This window comes from Sinohyriopsis cumingii, chromosome 13 (genome assembly GCF_028554795.1).
Source record: "Sinohyriopsis cumingii isolate HCF-2022 chromosome 13, ASM2855479v2, whole genome shotgun sequence".
Lineage (NCBI taxonomy): Eukaryota > Metazoa > Mollusca > Bivalvia > Unionida > Unionidae > Sinohyriopsis > Sinohyriopsis cumingii.
In genome coordinates, this window is record NC_142973.1 from 70,316,442 (window position 1) to 70,340,402 (window position 23,961).

Here is a 23,961-nt window from a genome sequence, read left to right on the forward strand (position 1 = left end):
ACGTGAAACCTCAATGTTAAATATGTTGTTTTTTTTTGTTATTCATAAGCTTTCGATTGGTTGTTTATTAACGGCATTTTAAACATGCTTAGCTACATCATCGTAAATATAGATCAATATCATGATAAAGAAACTTAAAAGATATCATTATATGTATCAAATGCATGCAAGCAGACGACAGTGGTGCCGTGATCCCAATAAAAAACGACGGATCTTAGGAGGGCATGTTTTCTTCATTACTGACATATACTTCGAGATGAGTCTTAATCGTCATGCCATGTCATTTGGATAATACGGTTGATTCAGCTGTATTACATGTAGTCACTGCGAAAACAGAAATGCTTTCTTAAAGGATTAATTAGTGTCATAAAGTTAATTTTAGACCGGCCATACTGATATAGATCAACACCTTCTATACCCCATGATTTGCTAAGTGTATGCAGTAAAAATAATTAGAAGCCAAAAGCGGCTAGTGTAAAACTATGAAGCAGCTATTATTTTTGGTGGGGTAATGTAATTATTATTTTGGAGGTAATACAATTATACACTCCTTAGTCGCATACAAGATTTTGCAAAGCCAAATCGTCTGCAGTTAGAGCAATACATTATTACTGATTGTGACTATACTACAAATGTGCGACTGAAAATACTAATTTAGGAATAGGATAATTGATCGCAATTATACTGTATAAAATATCCTGCTCATATTAGTTTCTTTGTGCACCTAAATTTTATATTGTCTGCTACATGGGCTGATCCAGGTTAACCTGCTTTTGCTGTGAATCATAAATGGTTCAGAGTCGCGATCTTATTGTGTATAGATATATAACACTGGTCAACAGTGAAATCATTACTGACTTGAAAAGGCCCTAATCTGTAGTATTTTGGTGTGCCGAACACGAATATAACCGTGAAAAATTTGTATTGGCTCTCGTTTTGAAGATATTCATATACCTCATTTTCTATGTTTCACTGTGTAAATTTCTCCAGTAGGACTGCAGCAACATCCGGAATAATGATGTAACATTGCATAATACCATCATGCTCACATCATCCACAGTTGATTGCATCATTTTCTGATGCAATGCAATACTAATGCCATGCGGCTGCTGAAGTAAGTTGACGTCAGCAGTGTACTATACATGTGTAGGCCTATTATACTAATGCCAGGCGGCTGCTGAAGCTGACGTAAGCAGTGTACTATATAAAGCCCAATCAGATAGGTTCAGCATTTAAAATATTTTAGACGTTGTGCGAGACAGTTCAAGCTACTGTTACATAAAACTTATTATTTTATCCATTTACGTACAATAAAGAACAGTAATGCCTCGAAAGTGTGTTAATACCGCGGACAATTTTTGCTATATTTGTGGGGAAGCGACATTTGCCAACCAGAAGAAAAGTATCAATTCTCAAGTGAAGAAGGCATATCATCTTTACTTCGGATGCAAGGTTGGTGACCAAGACAAGCCTTGGGCTCCGCATATATGCTGTGCTACATGTACAACACAGCTTTCACAGTGGTTGAATTGCAAAAGGTCATCAATGCCGTTTGCAGTCCCAATGGTGTGGAGAGAGCCAAGCAACCACCTAAATGACTGTTACTTCTGCTTGGTTCCTCCTCTTTCCGGCGGAATAACGAAGCGAAAGAAGTCGAGAATAGTCTACCCAAACATTCCGTCTGCATTGAGACCAGTTCCACATGGTGAGGGACTTCCTATTCCAGAACCTCCAGCAGAATATTCTCTTGATTCATCTGACGAAGACAAAGGTGAGTCGACCTGTTCTTCTCCTGGTCCATCAGCATGCAGTGATCCAGATTTTCACTGTGGTGCATCATCAACCTCACACAGAATAACACAGGAAGAACTAAATGACCTGATTCGTGATTTGGACTTATCAAAGAACAAGGCAGAATTGCTAGGATCAAGACTCCAACAATGGAATCTTCTAGAAGAAGATGTCACAATTACTGCATATCGAAAGCGCCACCAGCAATTGGAGCCTTTCTTCAGAAAGGAAAGTAATCTGATATTCTGTTCCGATATTGAGGGCCTCATGAATGCTTTAAAAATCACTCATGACCCACAAGAATGGAGACTATTTGTGGACTCTTCGAAACTGAGTCTCAAGGCTGTGCTTTTGCACAATGGAAACATTCTTCCATCTATTCCAGTAGCGTATGCTGTCCACATGAAAGAGACATACGATAACTTAAGGCAGCTACTGAATTCCATTGAGTATAACAAGTACAGCTGGCACCTCTGTGGTGATTTGAAGGTAGTTGCCCTTTTAATGGGACTGCAGCAAGGATATACAAAATACATGTGTTTCTTATGCGAGTGGGATAGCCGAGCAAGGGAAATGCACTACATGAGGAAGGAATGGACTCACAGGCAGAATGTAGCCATTGGAGAGAAGAATATCCAACACCCAGCTCTGGTTGAGGCTCAGAAAATCTTGCTACCACCCCTTCACATCAAACTAGGTTTGATGAAGAACTTCGTGAAAGCCATTGACCGGACTTTGCCAGCATTCCGATACCTGCATGAAAAATTCCCTCGACTCAGCGAAGCAAAGATTAAAGAGGGAGTTTTTGTGGGTCCTCAGATTCGAGAGCTTTTCAAAGATGACCGGTTCAACAACTTGCTGGAAGGTGACGCGAAACAAGCATGGAATGCTTTTCGCCTAGTTTCTACAAACTTCCTCGGAAATGTTAGGGCAGAAAACTATAAGGAACTAGTAGAAGACATGTTGATGAAGTATAAGAAACTTGGCTGCAATATGTCTCTAAAGATTCACTTCCTTCATTCCCATTTGGATTTCTTTCCTAGCAACTGTGGTATTGTTAGTGATGAACACGGCGAACGTTTTCATCAAGATATCGCAACAATGGAACAAAGATACCAGGGAAAATGGTCCACTACAATGCTGGCTGACTACTGCTGGACACTCCTCAGAGATGCTCCCGAACAGCTGTACAAGAGACAGGTGAAGAAATCTAAGATGTAGTCAATGACTTGATTTTTTATAGGTAGGCTATTACAGTTGACCTTTTACTATTGGAATGCATTTCGTTATGTAAACATTAATTTCTTGCAGATTACAAAAAAACTAGAGCCAATTTTGCAATTTGACTGTCATATTCGTGTTCAGCACATAAAAATTGATAAGAATTGACTAATTTTATTTCAGTAACATGACTTTTGTAAAAATTTGTTGTCCAGTGTAATCTTTCCCCAGTTGATTAACCGGTATAGTAAACACCACAGGAAAAAATTCCTTGCAGGCATTGCCTTCATGTATTCAACACGCAAGAACTGCTTGACGAGCATGACTTTTATTGTGGTGGAATTAGAGGAAATCCGCAGCGTTTCACTGACTTTGAACGTTTGAATGTTCCTGTTTCTGATACCATCAGCGAAGTTCAACCTGTTATTTCAATATAATGAATGTTGTACCTGGACGTGCGTGTTGTTAACGAGATAAATCCAATTTACGCATTATATTACGGAACATGTCCTGGTGATGTTGTTCATGGATTATTAACAAAATCGAAATTTCTTGCGGTTTTGACTTTGCATACTGCACCAGTCGATAAACAGCATGCAATGTGAGTCAATGATAGTATTAAAACATTGCAGCGGATAGGTTTAAAAATCCGGGATTCGAGATCGACTAAGACTATTAGTGACTCGAGCACCGCTACATTTCCATCAACAGTAACAATGCCAGCTCATATCGGCAAACTCATCCATGAAGCTGTTCAACGTCTAGATGATTCAATTATTGTAAATGCGACAATATTGAAACGAATTACGGTGTTGTAAATCTAGCCTATTTGACGACGCATTGAATGTATAAACAATGACAAAACTTGACAATGCGCACGATCCCGCGCTTGTTACAGATGCGTTAATGTTAGTAGAGCAGTGTCTGAGATTTCCAGTACTATTCGTACCCGGCTAAATACCCTAATGAGGGAAAATTAGAAAAGATTTACAAGTGTAGTGTATGACACGTATCGGTATTTTCTCCCGTTTGATGCCTTTTTTGGAAATCTATGAGAAACTTGTATATGAAGACTACGCCGGTGCCAATTATGCCCTAGGTACCAGTTTTGGATTTGTAAATAATGACATAATGGCGTGTATAAAGGCCTTCCCGCCGACGATTACAGATGCATTGCTGTGGTTCTCTCCGATAAGATGCTGTTGTTGAAGATACCGGTGGCTGGATGAGAAATATAGCTAAGCCTGTTCAAAACTGTTGTTGAAGACACCGGTGGCTGGATGAGAAATATAGCTAAGCCTGTTCAAAACTGTTGTTGAAGACACCGGTGGCTGGATGAGAAATATAGCTAAGCCTGTTCAAAACTAGTTAAGATTTCTCAACTAGTAATTGAACCTGTAACGTTTTTAAATAAGAATGTCTTGTCACGAAATTAAGGATGGTCCTGCACCAAAGCAGCTTGCGTAAATAAGAAGCGAAATTCGAAACGATTGCGGGGTTGCATGCAAACTTTCTTGGCAAAGTAAACACGAATTGCACCCATGTGGTTAACCGAAATACAACTTCAGCTTAATGTAGCCAAACAAAAGAATACCTCGTTGACAATAAAGTGATCTAAGTCTGAGTTGACGCAACTGCATAACAGGTAGAATATTTCCATTCCTCGCAGGAATTCCATCGCCGTTAGCGGGTTCAGCTCTAGCTGTTACAAAATACGGTGCATTTGAATGGGATGGCTCTGAAAAATGCTGTTGGCAGAAAAATCCTCATAGTGTCTCGTAGACGAACAAAAAAAGAAAAGGTTTTCGACAACATGGGTTGACTAGCAGAATACATTCAGTCAAAGGTCTTCGACTAACCAAAACGATGCCAAATGGCCTTTGGTTATCACTTCACCAGTGATGGAAGCTAAGCTTCTCACACGTTGATTAACTAATTTTGATTTACTGAGGATGAAAAATTCAGTCAAGCACTTCCGATGTGTTTTTGTGCGTAATGAATTCGGAGCCAAAGGCTCCAAGGCGATAATACCCCGCAAGTTGGAAACAGGCATTGTCAACCTGGATTCGTCAACAGGACCTAGAAATCTTTGGGTTACATACATGACAACGCTTCATCATCTTTTCCATATTGACTCGTATCTGCTTGCACCGCCAGGAGACGTTGTCGATTACATAACTCTTTGAGGTGGACTACAACACTTGTTTTATTCGACTCTGCCGTTGCAGACTCGGCTTGACGGGTCAGTATGTGAACATCTTATTGTTGAAGTGTTACGTGCACACAAGAGTTCACCAACACCAAGCGCGCTTGTTTATTTTACATTATCTACATTATCACTTCAGAAGTACACTTAACAGTATAAAAATGCCTGTTTATTGATATTTACTGACGAAGCCTAGCCCGATACCCCACTGATGTGGATCAGACCTGGTTTGCCAACAAAGCAAATATGAATGAGTTTACCAGTATGGTTGTTGTTTTACATCGACCTAGGCTAGTATGTGATTTTCCAATTTCAAACTGGAAATTTTAAAACGTCTGACGTAGACATTCGGAATCTTTTGAAGCTGCAAGGCGCGATCACAAAGAACCTGGCCTAAATAAATGAAATTGGAGACTCAAAGATATGTGTAACGTTGGAGGCAACTGTCCTGGTTATACCAATCGAAATTGTTGTTGGGACCATATCATTAGTAACTGATATGACTGGCGCCTCTATTAAAATAATTTCCTTACGGGTGAGTCTCGAATACGTGTCTATTCAGAACTTTTACGGCTGCACAAAATAATCTCAATGCAATGACCAAGTTGTACTCGGTGTCTATCGAGGGAAAAAACAATCAGTATGGCTGAGCTCGACACCGTGTTGGCGGAAATGGAAAACCATTGGCATCTCCTAGCACAGATACGGAGCCAAGGCGTTAGCAACCCTAAAAGGTTAATTTATTTACAGTCAGTGAAAATCGAGTAAACTGTTCGACAGTGTAAATAGATTAGTGCGCCCGCATATTTGCCTGTGTATTAGCCTGAATACGGCAGATTTGGCTTTGCAAAATCGTTTACGCGACTAAAGAGTGTAGTAATTGTATTTCCCAAAACAATAATAATTGTGTTTCCCAAAAATTAACAATTTCTACATAGTTTTATGCTATCCAATTTAGGGTAACAAAATAGTTCAAGCTAGCGTTAGAATTTCTTTACTGCCCCACGTCGCATATACTCGCATGTGACTGAAAAGTAAAAATTAGCAAAGTTCTGGGGTACAGAAGGTGTTATATCAGTTAGCCTTGTCCAACGCCTATTATGACGCTACTTCAGAACCTGGTTTAAAATCAACTCTTTTATTTCATCTACCTTTTAGATTACATGCAGACTCAACAATCGATCGCAACCATTTCAATCCTTGCCCCGTCTTGTTGTAGACTTCCAGCATTGTATGACTGATTCCCTCACAGGAACTTGTGTAGCTTTGTCCGAGACGAAATTCTGAAAGAACATTGTCTTTTACTTCCCTGATATTTATTCTCGTTCTTTTATCTTCCTTTCATAATCTGTAAATCTTATGTCTATATGACCCCATAATATCCATTTTCAGCGTGTGGTGAGGTTCCCCTGATAGAAAACGCCGTGATATTGTCAGGCTCACATCTGATCGGTAGTATCAGGAACTATGAGTGTGTCAAAGGTTTCATTCCCAGTTCATCAACAGAAATTATGTGTCAGAAAGACGCAACATGGTCTGTCCCGAAATTCTTCTGCATAGGTAAGATACAATCAAAATCTTCTGATCAGTTTCGATAAATAAACATAGAAAACATTATTGAATAGCAAGGCATTGTAGGCTGATCGCTTCAAGCAGGTTTTTTAGGTTTATTTTAAAGTAACTGCCATAGTGATGGTTATAGCGTGCTCTTCCATGTTGATTTTCCATCCACTATACTATGGTTATACTTGATTTATGAATCCGTAACGACGATTATTTGAAACTATTAATTTGATGCAAATACCGCTATAAGAATAAGATTTAAAACTTTCGTCCGTCAAATCTTGGCCAGCAATACTTTAAGTGATTTTTTTCACACGTAATAGCTTGTTCAAAGCCACCTTTGGTGAAAAATGCTGTCATCAACCCTGGTGAGAACCTGGTCGGAAGTACCCGACTGTACACCTGTGAAGAGGGATATTTCGCTAAAGGCAACACAGAGATCTCATGTCTCCCGGATGCAACCTGGAGTGTTCCGACTTTCGTCTGCGATGGTATTTATGACATTATTTTACTATTGATGATAAACTATGGAAAATAACTCAATATATAACATGGATGGAGAGGTTTTATAATGATTTTGGTTTTTGCCATTTGTGTCTGTTTAATTTAGCTAGCAGTCCTGTTTAACTGAATGCTGTTGTTATAATTTGGCTTCAAAATCATTCTGCAAAAAATTAAGATTTTATCACAAAATCGTCGGTCTATTTCAAATTTAAAGTAAACACTGTCAGGATCAGACACACAAAAAAAGAACTGTTGCAGGATGGAGAATTGGTGTTGATCCCATCATTATTTTACTATCTGTATCAGGTCTTTAATGACGTTTTTTTTGCTTTACCATTTATAAAAGAGTATTGATATTGCATGGCTCCGTGATAAACCAGTACCAGAAACTATTTCTCAGATACTCTTGCTTGTCATGCACCAAGGCAAGAGGGATAAAGGCAGTTGTAAGTAAACATTTTAGTTGCAACTAAATATAAATGTGCTAAAAGTTCTCAGTTAAACACAAATAAAATCTCTTCAAACGATTCAATACCACGCAATTTTCACAGAAGGGCCAATGTCTGTTTAAAATGTTTAAGTTTAAGATGTGCTTCATATACTGCTAGATTTTCTATCTTGGTATGCGGATCAAAAATAAACCCAACCTGTAATAGAGTGGAAGATGCAGTTTTGATATCGCAGGATAACTTTTAAAAAAGACGTTGAAAGGACGATCAAGGATAAACTAAATACATTTTCTTCTTTAACAGTATGTGGTCCTGAGCCATCTGTCGATAATGCTGTAATTCTTCCCGGATCCAATCTGGTTGGATCATTCCGGCTCTACCAGTGTGCCAAGGGACTCGTACCAAGTGGCTCGACAAAGATTGTGTGTCAGGCGGATGGGACATGGTCCCTGCCCATGTTTACCTGTATAGGTGAGCAATCCAGTATCCTTAAAGCACTAAACTGGTTAGCATTAGGTTTGTACGGTACCAATGACTCGATCAGCGACTTGTTAGCATTAGGTTTGTACGGTACCAATGACTCGATCAGCGACTTGTTAGTATTAGGTTTGTACGGTACCAATGACTCGATCAGCGACTTGTTAGCATTAGGTTTGTACGGTACCAATGACTCGATCAGCGACTTGTTAGCATTAGGTTTGTACGGTACCAATGACTCGATCAGCGATAGTCTTATCACTTAGTAAGCATACAAGTGAAAGATCAGCAACTCTGCACACTTTGCACAGGAAAACCTGAGGCATATGGAAATCACTTTCAATGACTATTAAGCATGGCATTTCTTAAATCAGAAATGTAAAAATAGCTCTTTAAAACTCCATGTGTCTTCTCAAATACTAGTTAAACCGTCAGTCAGATAGCTGTTAGTCCATTTTATGGAGACATTTCACTCGCAATGTATCTTTATTTCTTACACGTTTTTCCCCAAAAACAAATCATCGATCAAACTGCTTAATTTCCCAACCTTATCTTGACTCTTCATTCAACAATTTCTAAGACTGCAGAATCTATTACACTGATTTAGCTCATTTCATCAAGCAGGGCAAATTTCAGTGTCGTCAGGAGCTTTAAGAATTCGCATGATAAAGCAATGAATAGGGGAACATATGGTAATTTTTATAGGAACTTCTCCTAAACGTTGAAGGTGAAAAATTATGATCGGGGAAAGCTGTCAAGTTGGTAATTTTAAAATTTATTGAAAGACAACACTTGCAGGATTGATTTTCTTATTGTGTTGGTACAAACGAGATTTCTTGATGTATCTTAAACGTTCAATTTGTTCTTAGTTTTGTCTTTCGTAATTTACTTTGTATGCTGCAAACACGGATATTTTACATGCCCTATAAGAAGTTTAATATTATCGTGATGTGTTTCCCTGAAATACCATTTATACCTGTTAATTAATGAGATTAATATGCGTACTTAACATATAATATTTTGCCATACATGTCCACCCAAATTAATGGTTTGGTCGTCTGTAATCATACAAGTCCACCCCGAATGGTGGTTTGTTCCTCTGTGAGACATTCTTTTCTCAGTCATGTTCCAAAATGATAACTTCGTTACTAAAGGCGACGAGTTTAATGACAGTCATTGCACGTTAACGACTGTATATATTGTAAGTATTCAATCTTCAATTTATACCATCATCTACCATTCTATTTAGAAATTTGGAACCGAAAAAAGGCAGACAAGGTATAATTTAATTACCAAAATAAATTTCATTCACTTTAGATCCACAATCATTGCATGGTTTTGCTCAAGTAACGCAGATAGGTAATACAAATGTAGAAAGGTGTTATTTGTTAACAATACTTAGAGAAGTTATTGAAATTAAATGAGGCTACATTATCATTTGACCAAATTCTAAAATCTCTCTCTTGTTTATGGCGGCATTACTGTTGCTTTGTATTCTTTGAAGTCATCTCCTAATATGCACAACCGAGTGTTTCGTTATCATCTAAAAACTTATTTATATAAACTATGTAATGACAGTACGTGATATTGCTATATAAAAAACGCATTTTCTATTACACTTCATAGCTATGTTATGAAACTCAGGGTTGAAAATACTTCTTGAGGGTAAATAACTACCAAGATTCAAATCAGCAGAATTCCAGATGTTTATTCAGATCGTATCCCTGTCTTGATTGTCTTTTGAAGAGGATAACTAGAATAGTTAAATCTATTTTTCATATGAAGTTTCAATCCATCGGTAAATCTGTCCAATAAAGCCTAACATGGACGTATGGAAGGCCATCAGTTCTAGCCACATCAATGTTGCAGTTGTCATATTTGTTGTCGTTTTATGTTTATGTTAGCTGTGGTTTTATATCCGATACACTCTGTTTTTACTTCATTTCAATGTCATATACGCTTTAATCTGCTGATTTATTGCGCACCTTTTCTTAAAAGTAGGACACAACTTTAACCTGTATGTCCATTATGTCGATCGTATATACTTTTCTGTGGTATCACCACCTATTATAAAACGTATGCCACGGCAAGTTATTCGCATGATCCATTGACTTAATTTGCATGATTTTTCTTTGTTTTGTTGCACTCTGATTTATGCATTCTTCAACTTGAACGCATTCATCTTAAGAACTCATGCATCACAAGCCGAACTGAATGTGATCGTTACGTTTACTTTTGTGTGTTACTATATTCATGCATTGTCAAGGACGCTGTTATAAATGTGTAATAGGACAATGTAACCTCCCTTTCCCAAAAAAATGACACTTTTAGATATTTTTTATATAGAATAATTTGTCCCACACAATATATTCGTTGTGGATACACCTTAGTGAGTTTCTTTACGTTAAGGAGTGCAGCACTATAAATTTCAAATCAACTCCTTGGCCATCTATTAATCTCGTTTACTATTGTTTGAAGATTTGAGATTTGTTTTCATATTTTAAACATTGGCACATGTGCTTGCATTTTGAAGCAGCTATAAAAAAACCAAAGTTTTGACACCTTCTGTACAACTCTTTTCAGTTTCTTCTTTCTATTGAATTGTCCTTACTCCCCAATTTATACTCAGATGTCAAATTTATTTCTCAAGCAGATACGCGAAAATATCTTTGAGTCTTATATTGTTTACAGTATTTGAACTTCTGTTATGTCAGGAGTCAAGATGGAACGATGTCAATTATACTTTCTGATTTGTACGTTAGGAGGTGTTGTGATGTGCTATGATGTGATGTATTAGGATGTGTTGTGATGTGCTATGATGTGATGTGCTAGGATGTGTTGTGATGTGCTATGATGTGATGTGTTAGGATATGTTGTGATGTGCTATGATGTGATGTATTAGGATGTGTTGTGATGTGCTATGATGTGATGTGTTAGGATATGTTGTGATGTTCTATGATGTGATGTATTAGGATGTGTTGTGATGTGCTATGATGTGATGTATTAGGATGTGTTGTGATGTGCTATGATGTGATGTATTAGGATGTGTTGTGATGTGCTATGATGTGATGTGTTAGGATGTGTTGTGATGTGCTATGATGTGATGTATTAGGATGTGTTGTGATGTGCTATGATGTGATGTATTAGGATGTGTTGTGATGTGCTATGATGTGATGTGTTAGGATGTGTTGTGATGTGCTATGATGTGATGTATTAGGATGTGTTGTGATGTGCTATGATGTGATGTGTTAGGATATGTTGTGATGTGCTATGATGTGATGTATTAGGATGTTTTGTGATGTGCTATGTAGTGATGTGTTAGGATGTGCAGTGATTTACTAAATATAATGGACATATTCTTATATTTAAAAGATTGAGCACATATTGACTCGGTGATTAAATAAAACCGTTTTCAATGTACCGTTTTTTATAACATGCTGATGGCAAATACTTTTATCAGATGTGTACGCAAATGCTTTAGGAATTCGTAATTGTATCAGTTTCATGCCCCATTCACACCTTTTCATCACTCAACTTTGTAACGGCTTTGGCGACGACCCAATAGTCGTGAGTTTGACATTTCTGACAATTATATTCATGCATGCTGCCAAAGTAATATGTTATTTGTAATTTACCTTCTCTGTAGATTCAATACTGACTTTGCCGGAAGATGGAGTAGCGAGCAAAGACATTTTTATTTCTTTAATTACTTACCTTAGATAAACAATGTATCTGCTGTCTGAATAAAAATTGATGCTCCTAATAGATAGGGCCAAAGAAAGGCAACGTTGGAGTGATATATGACTTCTGGTTTCTAACTTTTATATTTTAATTAGTAAATTATTTTGATTTCCTTCTGTTATTTCGAGTGTAATTAAAGTTAAGCATTCGATGGACGTTTAAACATGCAATACTGACATAAAAATCGATGTTAAGCAAATTGTTGCAAACTTGCGAGACGATGTTCTAGCAATCAATATACAACAATGTTCTAACAATCAATAGAAACCAATGTTTTAACAATCAGTCGAAAACAATGTTCTAACAATCAATGTAAATCATGCTGCAACAATCATTTTAAACCCATTTTCAAGCAATCAATAATTCCAACAATGTTCTACTTTCGAATCATGCAATCAATAGATATTCATTAAATATCAAATTCCAATCCTAATTTCCTAATGGGCTGACATAAATGGCTTTAATTATGTCCCAAAAATGCGCTTTTATTTACCAAATATAATAATGGCTGAAGTTATTTACTTTTTAAATGTTAAAAAGCGCCTTGAACCCACTTTTTAGATGCGGTAAAAATTGCCTTACATTATAATCCTCTATTTTTTAAATGTGACAGTTGTGTCTTACTTACAACCTATACAGACCTAGATGTAATGTATTTTTCAAATTCATAAGACAAGCAAAAGACAACGAACTAATAAAATAGAGAAACCGTTTTTAATTTATAAAACACGATGGTATTTTTTGCAAAGACCCTTGCAATATGCATAGTAAAAAAAAGATTAGGTTTCTATTTCAAATGCTTTTCATACGGTTTTTTAATTTGGCCCTAATCTTTCGACTTTAAAATGGCTTCCGTTTGTAATCAGTATTTTGCTTGATAAACAATTCATATCTAAAACACTGGCTGAAAAACGAAGAAGCGTAGAAGATATTTAATATTAACACCTACAGTTCGTCATACTTCAATACCTTATACATCTCGATGCACCTATGTCAAAGAAGTGATGGATGATAATCATATAGGATGTGTCTAGACATTTATATTTTATAGTTTTGTTTTCTAGCATGTCCAAATATGTCCTTCAAAACAGCAGAAAGTCATTTAACTCGCACCTGAATCTATAAAATATGCCAAAAGTGTGTTTCTACTAAAATTAAGCTTTAACGTAATTGCTTTTCCATTAAAGAAACATAGTGAAATTATCTTGCTTCTAATATGTTATAAATTACTCTATTAGGAGCATATATATATATATATATATATATATATATATATATATATATATATATCACGAGTGCTACACACGAGTGCATATAACACCGAAATGCAGCAGCTTTTTTTGGTGCTTTGTGTTTAGTCGTGAGGGAATTTAGACTCGTGTATGCAGGCAAGGCGATGGGTACCGTTTACCATCGAACCTGGGTTCGAATCTCCGTAGAGTACGAATTAAAAATTCTCTAACGTGTATGATAGCATAATATGTATTAAATAATAATTATGCTTACTATTATCAAGCATTCTTCAATATAATCCAGGGATGTCACTTTCCGTTCTGTCTGGTGTATATTTATAATTCTCTCTCTCTCTTTATCTATCTATATATATATATATATATATATATATATATATATATATATATATATATATATATATATATATATATATATATATACCACACCTTGCTAAAACTAAAACTAAGTAAAACTAAGCTATTTAATTGAAGATACGTCCGTTCTCCTTCTTGACAGAAGAAAGTTCATCATTAAAAGCCTTGAAAAACATATTTTTGTGCAGGTTGTGGTATCCCGCCTTTGGTTAACAACGCAGTTGTTAGTCCTGGTGAGTCCCTGATAGGTGAATTCAGGACCTATACTTGCAATGAAGGCCTCATTCCAACCGGTCCAGCGGGGATTGTGTGCCAGGATAATGCTACGTGGACAGCTGCAGCATTTACGTGTGTTGGTGAGCAATCGATTCATCATACCAGATTAATTAATATGAATTAATGTAGTCTTAATTTTAGTTAATCCTATAACACGATCAAACAAGCCCACGTGTTCCGCCATTGGAACTGAGTATTTAGTGTTCTCCTCGTTAAGGAAACTGGAATAATGGCTGAGTATCCCTGACCACGGACTTGCGACCAAAACACTTTTGCTCTGCGCTAATCCGGATGTTTTTAACAGCATCTGTATCGGAAAAAACTTTATATACGTAAAATACTACTTACCTATCCCACTGGCCTCATCTTCTATGAAATCAAGCTCTGGAATTACAATAACTGATGATGGATCATAGTGATCACTATAATAATTTGAGCGTGTTATTGCATTGCTAACATTTTGAGAATTGCTTGTGGAAGAAATGCTTTGCCGCTGCAACATATAACGCTTTAAATGCCAATACATATTACTAACAAACACTGGAACAACAGCAACAGAGCGGATTTCGATATTCGGTCAGTGCGCGAACGTTTCGTTATGAATGACAAATATAAATGGTGAGTATAATGAGTAATTTAATTAGATAAAATGTGTCAAAATAAATATACAGTATAAAGTATGCGTAAACACTAAATAATTCATGACTTATAGCTCATTTACTTTATTTCTGCAATTTAAATGCTCTCTCTCCCTCTCTCTCTCTCTCTCTCTCTCTCTCTCTCGATCGATCTAGATCGATAGTTTTATGATTACTATAAACGGTTTGGAATACTGTCTCAATTGTCGGCATCTCAGCATATATAAAAAGAAATGAACGGAGTTATGTCCTTTAGGCTAACATAAATCAATAATATGTGAGGTTTTTAGGTAAAGAGATTGTTACAATACTTTACAATATATCTTGAATGACTATTTCTTCTTCTTTTCCGACCGCTCCGGTGGCCTAGTTGTTAGAGCGTCCGCCTCGATCCCCGGCCGAGTCATACCAAAGACTTATAAAAATGGTACTAACAGCTGCCTCGCTTGGCGCATGGCATTACGAGGTTGGTGTTAGGACTGGTCGGCCTGATGTCAGGATAATGTGACTGGGCGGAACATCATGCTACATGTCTGCGGCATGATGCCCCAGTGCTAGACATCACTATAAACTGCTACACTGTAGACATCGTAGCGATATAACTGAAAAATTGTTAAAGCTACGTTAAAAATCCAAATCACAAACACACACACACACTCTTCTTCTTTTCCAGTTCAAAGACCTGATTTCTTCCAACCATGGCAGAAAATACTGGACACATGGCCGACGATACATGACAAATTAAAGGACGAAAAGAAACCTATCGATTTCCAAAAAGAAATATCCAAGAAGAAGAAACAAAAAAGGCCCATGTTACCAATGAAAGGACATGGATACATAAAGAAGGAATACAACGTTCCTTTTAAACCTTTATTGTTTCCACCCTACCGGAATTATTTTTCAGATTTTGCACCATTTGTACCGGGAGATATATTTTATTTAAGGCCAAAAACAACAATTAATTATTTCAAACTGCCACTAACAAATATTCCATTTTCAGTATGGGCAGGTGCGACAGGCTAAAGGAAACTGTTATATTTGAAACCATGAATGTTTACACCTGGATTTCAGCCTTCATTAGCATTAAAAATTATTGCTGGTAGTGATAAGATGTCCGAACGATCCAATAATTTGTATGATGTCAAGGAAGCATGTTCCCCATAATGAACAGTGTATTTTGGTGGTCCACCAATGAACACAAACATGAGTAATTGCAGACATTGTTTTGTTTTTTTTTATAAAATTTTTTTTACTTCAAGACTGGCGAAATACAAGTACACCCTGTAAATATTTGGTACATTTTCAGTATTTTAGTGTATTTTCTTGTCTGTTCCCATTTCACTCAATTGATCTATTGTTGTAATTTAAAAAGACGATTTCCCGTTATTTTCAAGAGAATGTCCACTTTTTGTGATCTGAGAAGAACTGTATTTAGATCTGTGCCTTGACATTTTAAGTGAATGGAGACCTAATCCATTACAAATATACGGGATTATTGATAACATGTCCACGAAATATACTATAAGTATATTTTTTTCAAATTGCTTTGTGAAAATGTATAAACAGTTGCGACATAAAAGTACTCTTCGTATCAGCGTGAGGAAAAAATTGAAAACCAGTGGATTCTTATTTCCTTGTTTTGTAAGTTATGACGTTTTACTATATAATCGACACAAAACTCATGGTGGTAATGAACATGCATGAATTTTTGGTTCTCTTAGTCGTTTATTACTACAAACTTTAATGTATGCTATTGAAAAATTATAAGCGTGAGACATTGTGTAAACAAACATGAACGTGGGACAATGTTTACATGAATAATTGTTCTCAAGATACTGTTTTATAACTAAGGTGTGACATATAAGCAGGTACAACCCGATTTTCCATTTTCTAACATTGTAACTATTGGGTTTTTTAAAGGAAAATATGAGGGTTTTTTGTCACTTATGACTTGATTTTTATATTTGAAGTGTGAAAGGGAATGTTATGATCTGGTGACGAAATATAATCAGAAAAAAGTATTAAACGAGATAGTATTCGTCGTTCAAAATGTTGTCGTTTTCCTTTGCATTTTTAGCCATGATCGTTTATCAATAAATGATAATTTATGTACATTTTGTAAATTCGTGATTATGCTAAGTTATCCCAGGTAGCGACCTTTGTTTATGTGGGTTCAGACAATATATGAAAGAAACGTACACTGCTAAAACAAATTTTAAAAAATTGTACAACGAATTAGTTTCTTTTGAATTACGTTATATATGCATCAAAACATTTCCACACTAATTTCCATTGTTTGACATGAATGACTAAGTGCACAAGTTACTGTAAAAGTCTCCAGTTATTTAGATCTTTCGTGTGAGATTCGTTCATATTTTCATCCAAAGTAATACAAATAATAATAATGCTAAAAACTTTTTAAGTTCAAAGAATACTTCGATTACTTGAAAAAGTACATGGAATGTTTTTAGGGGGTGGGTTGACTTCTATTTTATAAAAGATAACGTAAATCAAGATTTGTTTTCTGTAAGAAAATCACAACTTGCTGTCATATAAAATTATGTTATGACTCGTCGTTAGTTTAATATCTAGCTCTTATATTGTTAACATTATTGGGACTTAGGTGAATAACAAAGGAATCCAACAAATAGTGCTGCCCAGTTTTACTCTTCCTTGTACCACGTTCTTCTTTAACTTCGTGTTCTTCATGTTTGTCTAGAAGAATCATTAATACATCATTGCTATTTATTATATTTGTCCAATCAACCCTGTTTTTGTAAAACCCAGACTAATTACGGATTATGTTCACTCTAGAGAATCAGTTGCTGTAACTAACAGACTGTGTGTTTAATTTACATTATTTTTTTTGATATAATGATTGGTGGTAATTTTCAATAAACCATATTACTTTGGAGAGTTGATGTATGATATTATATCGAATCTGAGGCCCGATATCAACATTTTCAGCTGAGTCGGATTCACTGACAGTTAAAATTTATATGAATGCATGTTTATGTGCAATATTTGTATGCTACTTTTGTATATTACTTCCAGACATAGGATCTATGTCAGACTTTGTTGAAATAAAACATTTTTTTTATTTTATTGAGGAGTCATTTTGCCTTTTCTGTTGAGAAATGCCTTCTTAGACTACGCAAGAATTGCTTATGAAAGCGTTGAACGCAAGAGATTATTTAGATAGCTTTCAAAGCACTTCATTTTGCGATAGCATAAACAACTTTTTGAAATATGCTATAGGTATATGGAAGCGTTGAACGCAATACGCATGTATATATTAATTCTTTTTACCCATCTATGGAATCACTCTACTTGATTGCCTACCACATGTCCATCAATTTAACGAAACAAATCAGTATGCAGGCGGTTCGGACCATCAGGGGTTTTCCTGACACAAACATTTAAACATTAATCTTTTCAGAAGCAATCTCTTGCCGAATGACAGCTTAGACTCTATATTGAGAATAGTGATAATTTGAGAAAATATGTAGTTGCAACGTGGAATATCCATGACTCTAAGGTGAACAAAAAACGGGTCGACAGAGAAACCGTACAGAAAACTGACACTATTTAACTAAATGTATCTGAAATGCAATAATTTTCAATCTGAAAAAAAAAAACGTAGATTGCCAAATAAATTTCCTTAAAAGGCGTGGGTCAGCTCACTGCCACTAAAAGTGTGCTCAATTATGATCAAAACAGCATCCTCCTAGTTAACATCGGCACAATTTGTATGACATCTTTGTATCATGGTATATAAGTCTCTTCCTTTTAACATCTTAAAATATATCAGAGAGCCAACTTGTCTCCATAGGACAATGACCAGTAAATTTCTGAAACTTTTTTCTTCTAATTTTAAATTGGACAGGGGGCACTTGTGATTAAACTAATAACAATGTACTACTTACTAATCCATGAGAAAATAATTATTTTAAAAAATTCATTAATTACACACCTGAATGGGGAATTTAATTGAATGCAGTTAAAAAGGGTTGTTTGAAAAGTGGATGAAAATTCATTCAGACTAAAAAAGGAACACTTCAAGCAAAGACAAAAACAGATGAAAAAGTTATACACCTACGTTTAAATGTCAGTATTTGCCTTTATAGCGCATGTGCTGTCTTTCGTACCTATCAGTATGAATCGTTCATAAAACAAAGACTTAAGCAAAACAACGAGACAGACCAAGTACAAGAGAAGAGGCAAGGAGTATGTAAGATTTGATCAACATCAAAAGCGCATATCTGCATTTTAGCGGAGAGGGTGAATGAAATGAAAACTTAACATGGGCGACAAAGCATCAAACCAGAAATGAATAAAATGTAAGATGTTGAAAGTGCTTTCATGGTATTATACGCAGTGACAATTTCGATACACTTTATTATATGTTGTAAGCTGAAATATAAACTCGACTATACATCTAACAAGTACTAAACTAAACTTATTTGTAGCAACACTAATATGTACAGCTTGTTTCTTTCTTTCTGTGTGTGTTTGTGCTTGTGTGCGTGCGTGAGTGTGTGCGGTTGTGTGTGTGTGTGTGTGTGAGAGAGAGAGAGATATTACCACCGTATTAATTTCATACGAATTTATAGGAGACGAGGTGTAGGGAGTTGTAGGGAGTGGAGTATTGTCTCATTCAATTTGTTTCGCACATTTTAGGCAAACTTATCACGATATTACGAGTATATTTATATTATTAAGGACATTGCATTATTCAAAAACGTTTATACGTGACGTTGCTAAACGTTGTGCCATTGAGTGGTGTACGAGTTTTATGATATGAAGTCATGGCGTTAATGAAGGTGAGATTTTTATGATAAATGCCTCTTAGAATTATGCATAACATCTTCCAGCCTCTAATTTCTATTTATATATTTTCTATGTCATCGAAGCAAGAAGAAAGCAATTAAATGTGTAAGCTACATAACCATAAGCCTCATTATTAAAATGGTAAAAATATACGTTTACGGTATATTCTTGAGGAACCACGTGTTACTATTTCTTTCATATACCAGACCATAATCTTCATTCGTAGACGTAATGTTCATATAAATACTTTTGATATTGTAAGAGACGTATCCAGACATTTTTCAAAGTACAACAGTCATAATTATAAATGTGAATATGAATGAAGAAAGTCTCTGCAAGCATTTTTTGTAACTGTATCTTCTTCTGTTTTCTATTCCCAGAATGTAGATCGTTAGTAGACATGATCGTCGTAGTTGATGGCTCAGATAGCATTAACGCCCCTGGCTATGAGATGTTGCGTGTCGCCATCATAAAATTGATTCCAGAACTTGAAATGGGAGATGGAAAAGCTCGTGTAGGAATCGTGGTATTTAGCAGTGATATCCACGAAGTGATACCCCTCACTGGAAATAGTACTTCACTTATCAGCAAAGTCAAGTACCTCTACCATCCTCGAGATGGAACAAACACCGCTAAAGGAATCCAAAAAATGAGAGAAATGTTTCAATCTAACGGACGACAGGACGTACCTTGGCTAGGGATTGTAATTACGGATGGAATCAGCAAGCAACCATTACAAACTAAACAAGAAGCCGAGAGTGCTAAAGCTGAGGGTGTGTACATGATCGCCGTGGGCGTCACAGACAAGATTAATCAGGTGGAACTGCAAGATATATCCTCGTCTCCAAAACAGGTTCTTCAGTTGGAAACCTTCGGTCAACTCAGCAAAGAACTCGTAAATCTCATGAGGAATGTCTGCAGTAAGTATTACTGTAGTTAAGAGATTTTAAACGTAAACAATGCTTTATATAGAATATTTACATTACCATCAATTTTTCAATGTACTCTTCTGCAAAATTTCAGACGACTCATTGTGTATCGTAGAAATATCCTTCATTACAATATTAAGGTCGTTCAGGATGGATCCCGTGTATTAAAAAAATTTCCTTTTTTCCAAACATGTTTGCTTTTAGCCGCTTATATTGTACAAAAAGATAGTTTACCTAATAGGCTAGGACTTTTAATAGTATGTACTACACATGTTAATGCAATAAATGAATCAGATGGTCATTGGGTTATTTGATATACTAACATTGAAGCTAATCCATTACTTGTTTGATTTGCACCCGTATTATATTGACAAATAATACACTACTAGTTTCATATATCTTTTCTTTTTTAAGGAAAAAAGACTCCATCACTTCTACACAGCATTCTCGAGGTAAAAAGAGAGTAGTTCCCAAATTTATCTAAAACATTTTATTTGATGAAAGACCCTAACTCACGAGGAAGTGCCACCATGTTTGTTCCCGAGTTATCGTTTCCGATGCATATAGTGTTAGCAGTGCTTGTTAAGTGGATTTTTTACCTTCTAGTACATTTATTTTCAAACGTTTCATAATCTGCATCATCTCTGAGCGATTCGTTTTCTTTTCAAAGGAGCATGCGTGTTTTTGTAACGAGTGTTCTTGATAATTGAAATTAAACATAAAATTTATTTAAGTTGTATATCAGATCTCTCTCTCTCTCTCGCTCTCTCTCTCTCTCTCTGAAATGCTTCGAATATACCGTAAATAACATAAATAGTAATTTTATGGTTACAAATATTAAACGTGTTAAAAGGAATGAGTACGTGATTCACTGATCAATTCTACTGATTATTGTTAAAGAAATAAAAAGAGACCATCGCGACAAATGACGCTTAATTAATAAAATATACGTCATCAAAACATAAGGTATCAGGGCAATATGTCATCAAAGTATTGCAGGATAACATAGCAGTACGTCCTTAAAGGATAGCAGGATAATAGAGCTATACCTCATTAAATGATAGCAGGATAATAGAGCAATGCGTCCTTAAAGGATACCAAAATAACAGAGCAAAGCGTTATAAAATGATAGCATGTTAACAAAGCAATAAGTCACAAAGGATAGCAGGATAACATATCAATACGTCATTAAAGGATAGAAGAATAACAGAGTAATGCGTCATAAAAAGATAGCAAGAGATATCAGCGCAATAGGTTATAAAACATAGCAGGATAATAGCAATACGTCGTTAAAAGATAGCAGGATAACAGCAATACGTCATTAAATGTTAGCAGGATAACAGAGCGATACGTCAATAAAGGATAACAGGATAAGAGCAACGCGTCATAAAAGACAGCAGGATAACAGACAAGTACGTCTTAAAAGGATAGCAGGATTACAGTACAAAAGCACTTTATCATCCTAAAGAACAGACAAGCAATACAATCAAATATAATGACTAATGAATTGGCAGCATTCATCAGGAATACTGAATTGCTTTATCCATTGTATAGACCATAGCATGAGAGGCTTCATGGGAAATGAGGAGTTAGCACTAAGATGCTTTTTGGGAGACGGTCCTTAACTATAACATTTTGAGAGACGGTCCTTAACTGAATCATGTCATTTTGGGATACGGTCCTTAACCTAACCATGTCATTTTGAGAGACGGTCCTTAATGAATCATGTCATTTTGGGATACGGTCCTTAACTTGACTATGTCATTTTGGGAGACGGTCCTTAACCTAACCATGTCATTTTGGGATACGGTCCTTAACTTGACTATGTCATGATAAAGTGAACGCTTGATCAAAGTGAGTTTTCTTCTTTGGTTTTTACAAAGACAAATATATGAAGAAACTGAATATATTTATAATATGAAGACAATCCTAATTTTTCATAGCACGATTGTCAAGCCAGTTTTACGATCCTTAATGAGGTAAATTTGCTCATTTGCATTACACGTATGCATACTTATAACGTCCTTATGCAGTTTATTTTAAAAAAACAAAGTCAGTGTAGGCATAGTCAGAGATTTTGCCTGTTTGCATAACGACAACAATCCTGTACAATATCTTTTTGATTTATTTACAAGAGCGCATTCTTTATAAAGTGTATCAGTAAAATGAAAATGTGAACAGGACATACCAGTTACTTACGTAATTTATCGCACATCACCACTGTAGCCAATCCCTCGAGAAATTCCTGAGCGTTTTATTTCCTGTCATTACAAGACGATGTGCATAGATGCACTTTAAGAACAATTATTATATTACAAAAGAAGCTTACAATATAAACGTATGAAAACTTACGAATTATACGTCACTACGAAGTGGGCTTCAATAAAAATTGTACTAGAAACTTAAGTAGCATGTATTTGCATTATTGCACAAAAAATATGATATTGACTTAAATTTTAAAAGAGATGATTATAAAACAAAAAATAACACGGATATACTTGAAAATAAAAAATTTATAAGCTTTTTACTAGTCGAATATTAAGGATACCTATTTATTTACATGGCAAAACAGGCAGATATATGCATTTGTAAAAAAAAAGAGCTGCAAAGATAAATTATATGTTTATTTTATTAATTAGAAGAAAATTAACATTTATGTCGTTTAACAGCATAAATACGTTGATGTTTAAATGTCAAGCTGGAAAAAAATGCATATAGAGGTAATTATGTATGTATCGTAAAATTATGCGAAAGCACTATGAACAACAGATGGACAATTTACATGGAAAGCTTACATGCAATAAGGGAATAGCCTACTTGTCTTGTTGTCAAGCATTAATTCACTAACAACACAAAGTGCTACTTCGGCGGTTTCTACACTTACATACAAAATAAACGATGAAGTGGGCATAATATTTTGATGAAATCCTGCAAACGTTATTTCACACAGTACACATGGAAAGCCAGAATATAATCAGCCCCAAAACCTCTTCAATAACTTCATCAACTACTCCTATCTTTGACCAAAATAAGCTCAGTAACCTTTTTCCTCGCCAGGTTATCGCCCTGAGGTGAGACTTGTGGACAGTGTCAGGTTTCATTATGTACACATCTGAGTACCACCTTAGAGTATTATTCTGTTCTCCACTTTAGAACAACCAACATCAGAAAGACGTTTCTTCATTCTAACAATGCTATGTCCATTAGATCTTAACTAGAAACACTAAACATTAAAAGAAATAGAATATGTTACTGTATAATCTTTTGACTTTGACAGATTATAATTTTTCAACTGAATTATTTAAAGCAAAATATGTCCTTGAGAGCAGATATTGGTCCATCATCTTTAATGCTTCAGCCATTGAATTTTTCGTGAACATGTGTCTACAAAAACCAACCTGCTTGCTTGGAATTAAATATCTGTTTCATATCTTTTTAAATACTTTGAAGAAATGACGCACTAAAAACCTGTCAATCTATGACTGAAATATACTTTACTAATACAAAAGTGATGGTAATTTTAAGTTACATACTAAGCATCAAGCAGTGGCGTACTAAAGGGGTGCGGGGGGGGGGGAGGACAGCCAGAAGGAGGGGGTGCCATCTGGAGAGTTGAAATACCAGTACCCGTTTTCAAACCAAATGAAAAATTCGCCAAATAAGAAAATAAAATTAATCCTCGAGCCGGCTCGCCCTTGTTTGTAACACGACACGGGCCACGGAATACTT

The 23,961-nt window shown here is 35.7% G+C and overlaps 1 protein-coding gene across 5 annotated transcripts in view; it reads left to right on the forward strand.

Moving 5' to 3' along the window:
• Positions 1 to 20,958, forward strand: part of LOC149785798 (sushi, von Willebrand factor type A, EGF and pentraxin domain-containing protein 1-like) — a 74,103-nt gene extending 53,145 nt beyond the window's left edge. For 4 of the 5 annotated variants that reach the window (XM_089979727.1, XM_089979728.1, XM_089979731.1 and 1 more), the window contains 6 exons: positions 6,611 to 6,778; positions 7,105 to 7,272; positions 8,038 to 8,205; positions 13,748 to 13,915; positions 19,684 to 20,223; positions 20,647 to 20,958. In XM_089979727.1, the coding sequence (XP_089835853.1) occupies positions 6,611 to 6,778; positions 7,105 to 7,272; positions 8,038 to 8,205; positions 13,748 to 13,915; positions 19,684 to 20,223; positions 20,647 to 20,699 (1,265 nt within the window). In that variant the 3' untranslated portion in view covers positions 20,700 to 20,958. Of the gene's footprint in view, positions 1 to 6,610; positions 6,779 to 7,104; positions 7,273 to 8,037; positions 8,206 to 13,747; positions 13,916 to 15,146; positions 17,579 to 19,683; positions 20,224 to 20,646 lie in introns of those variants that run through there. The other variant, XM_089979730.1, reaches the window with a different exon arrangement.
• Positions 20,959 to 23,961: the final 3,003 nt, after the last annotated feature.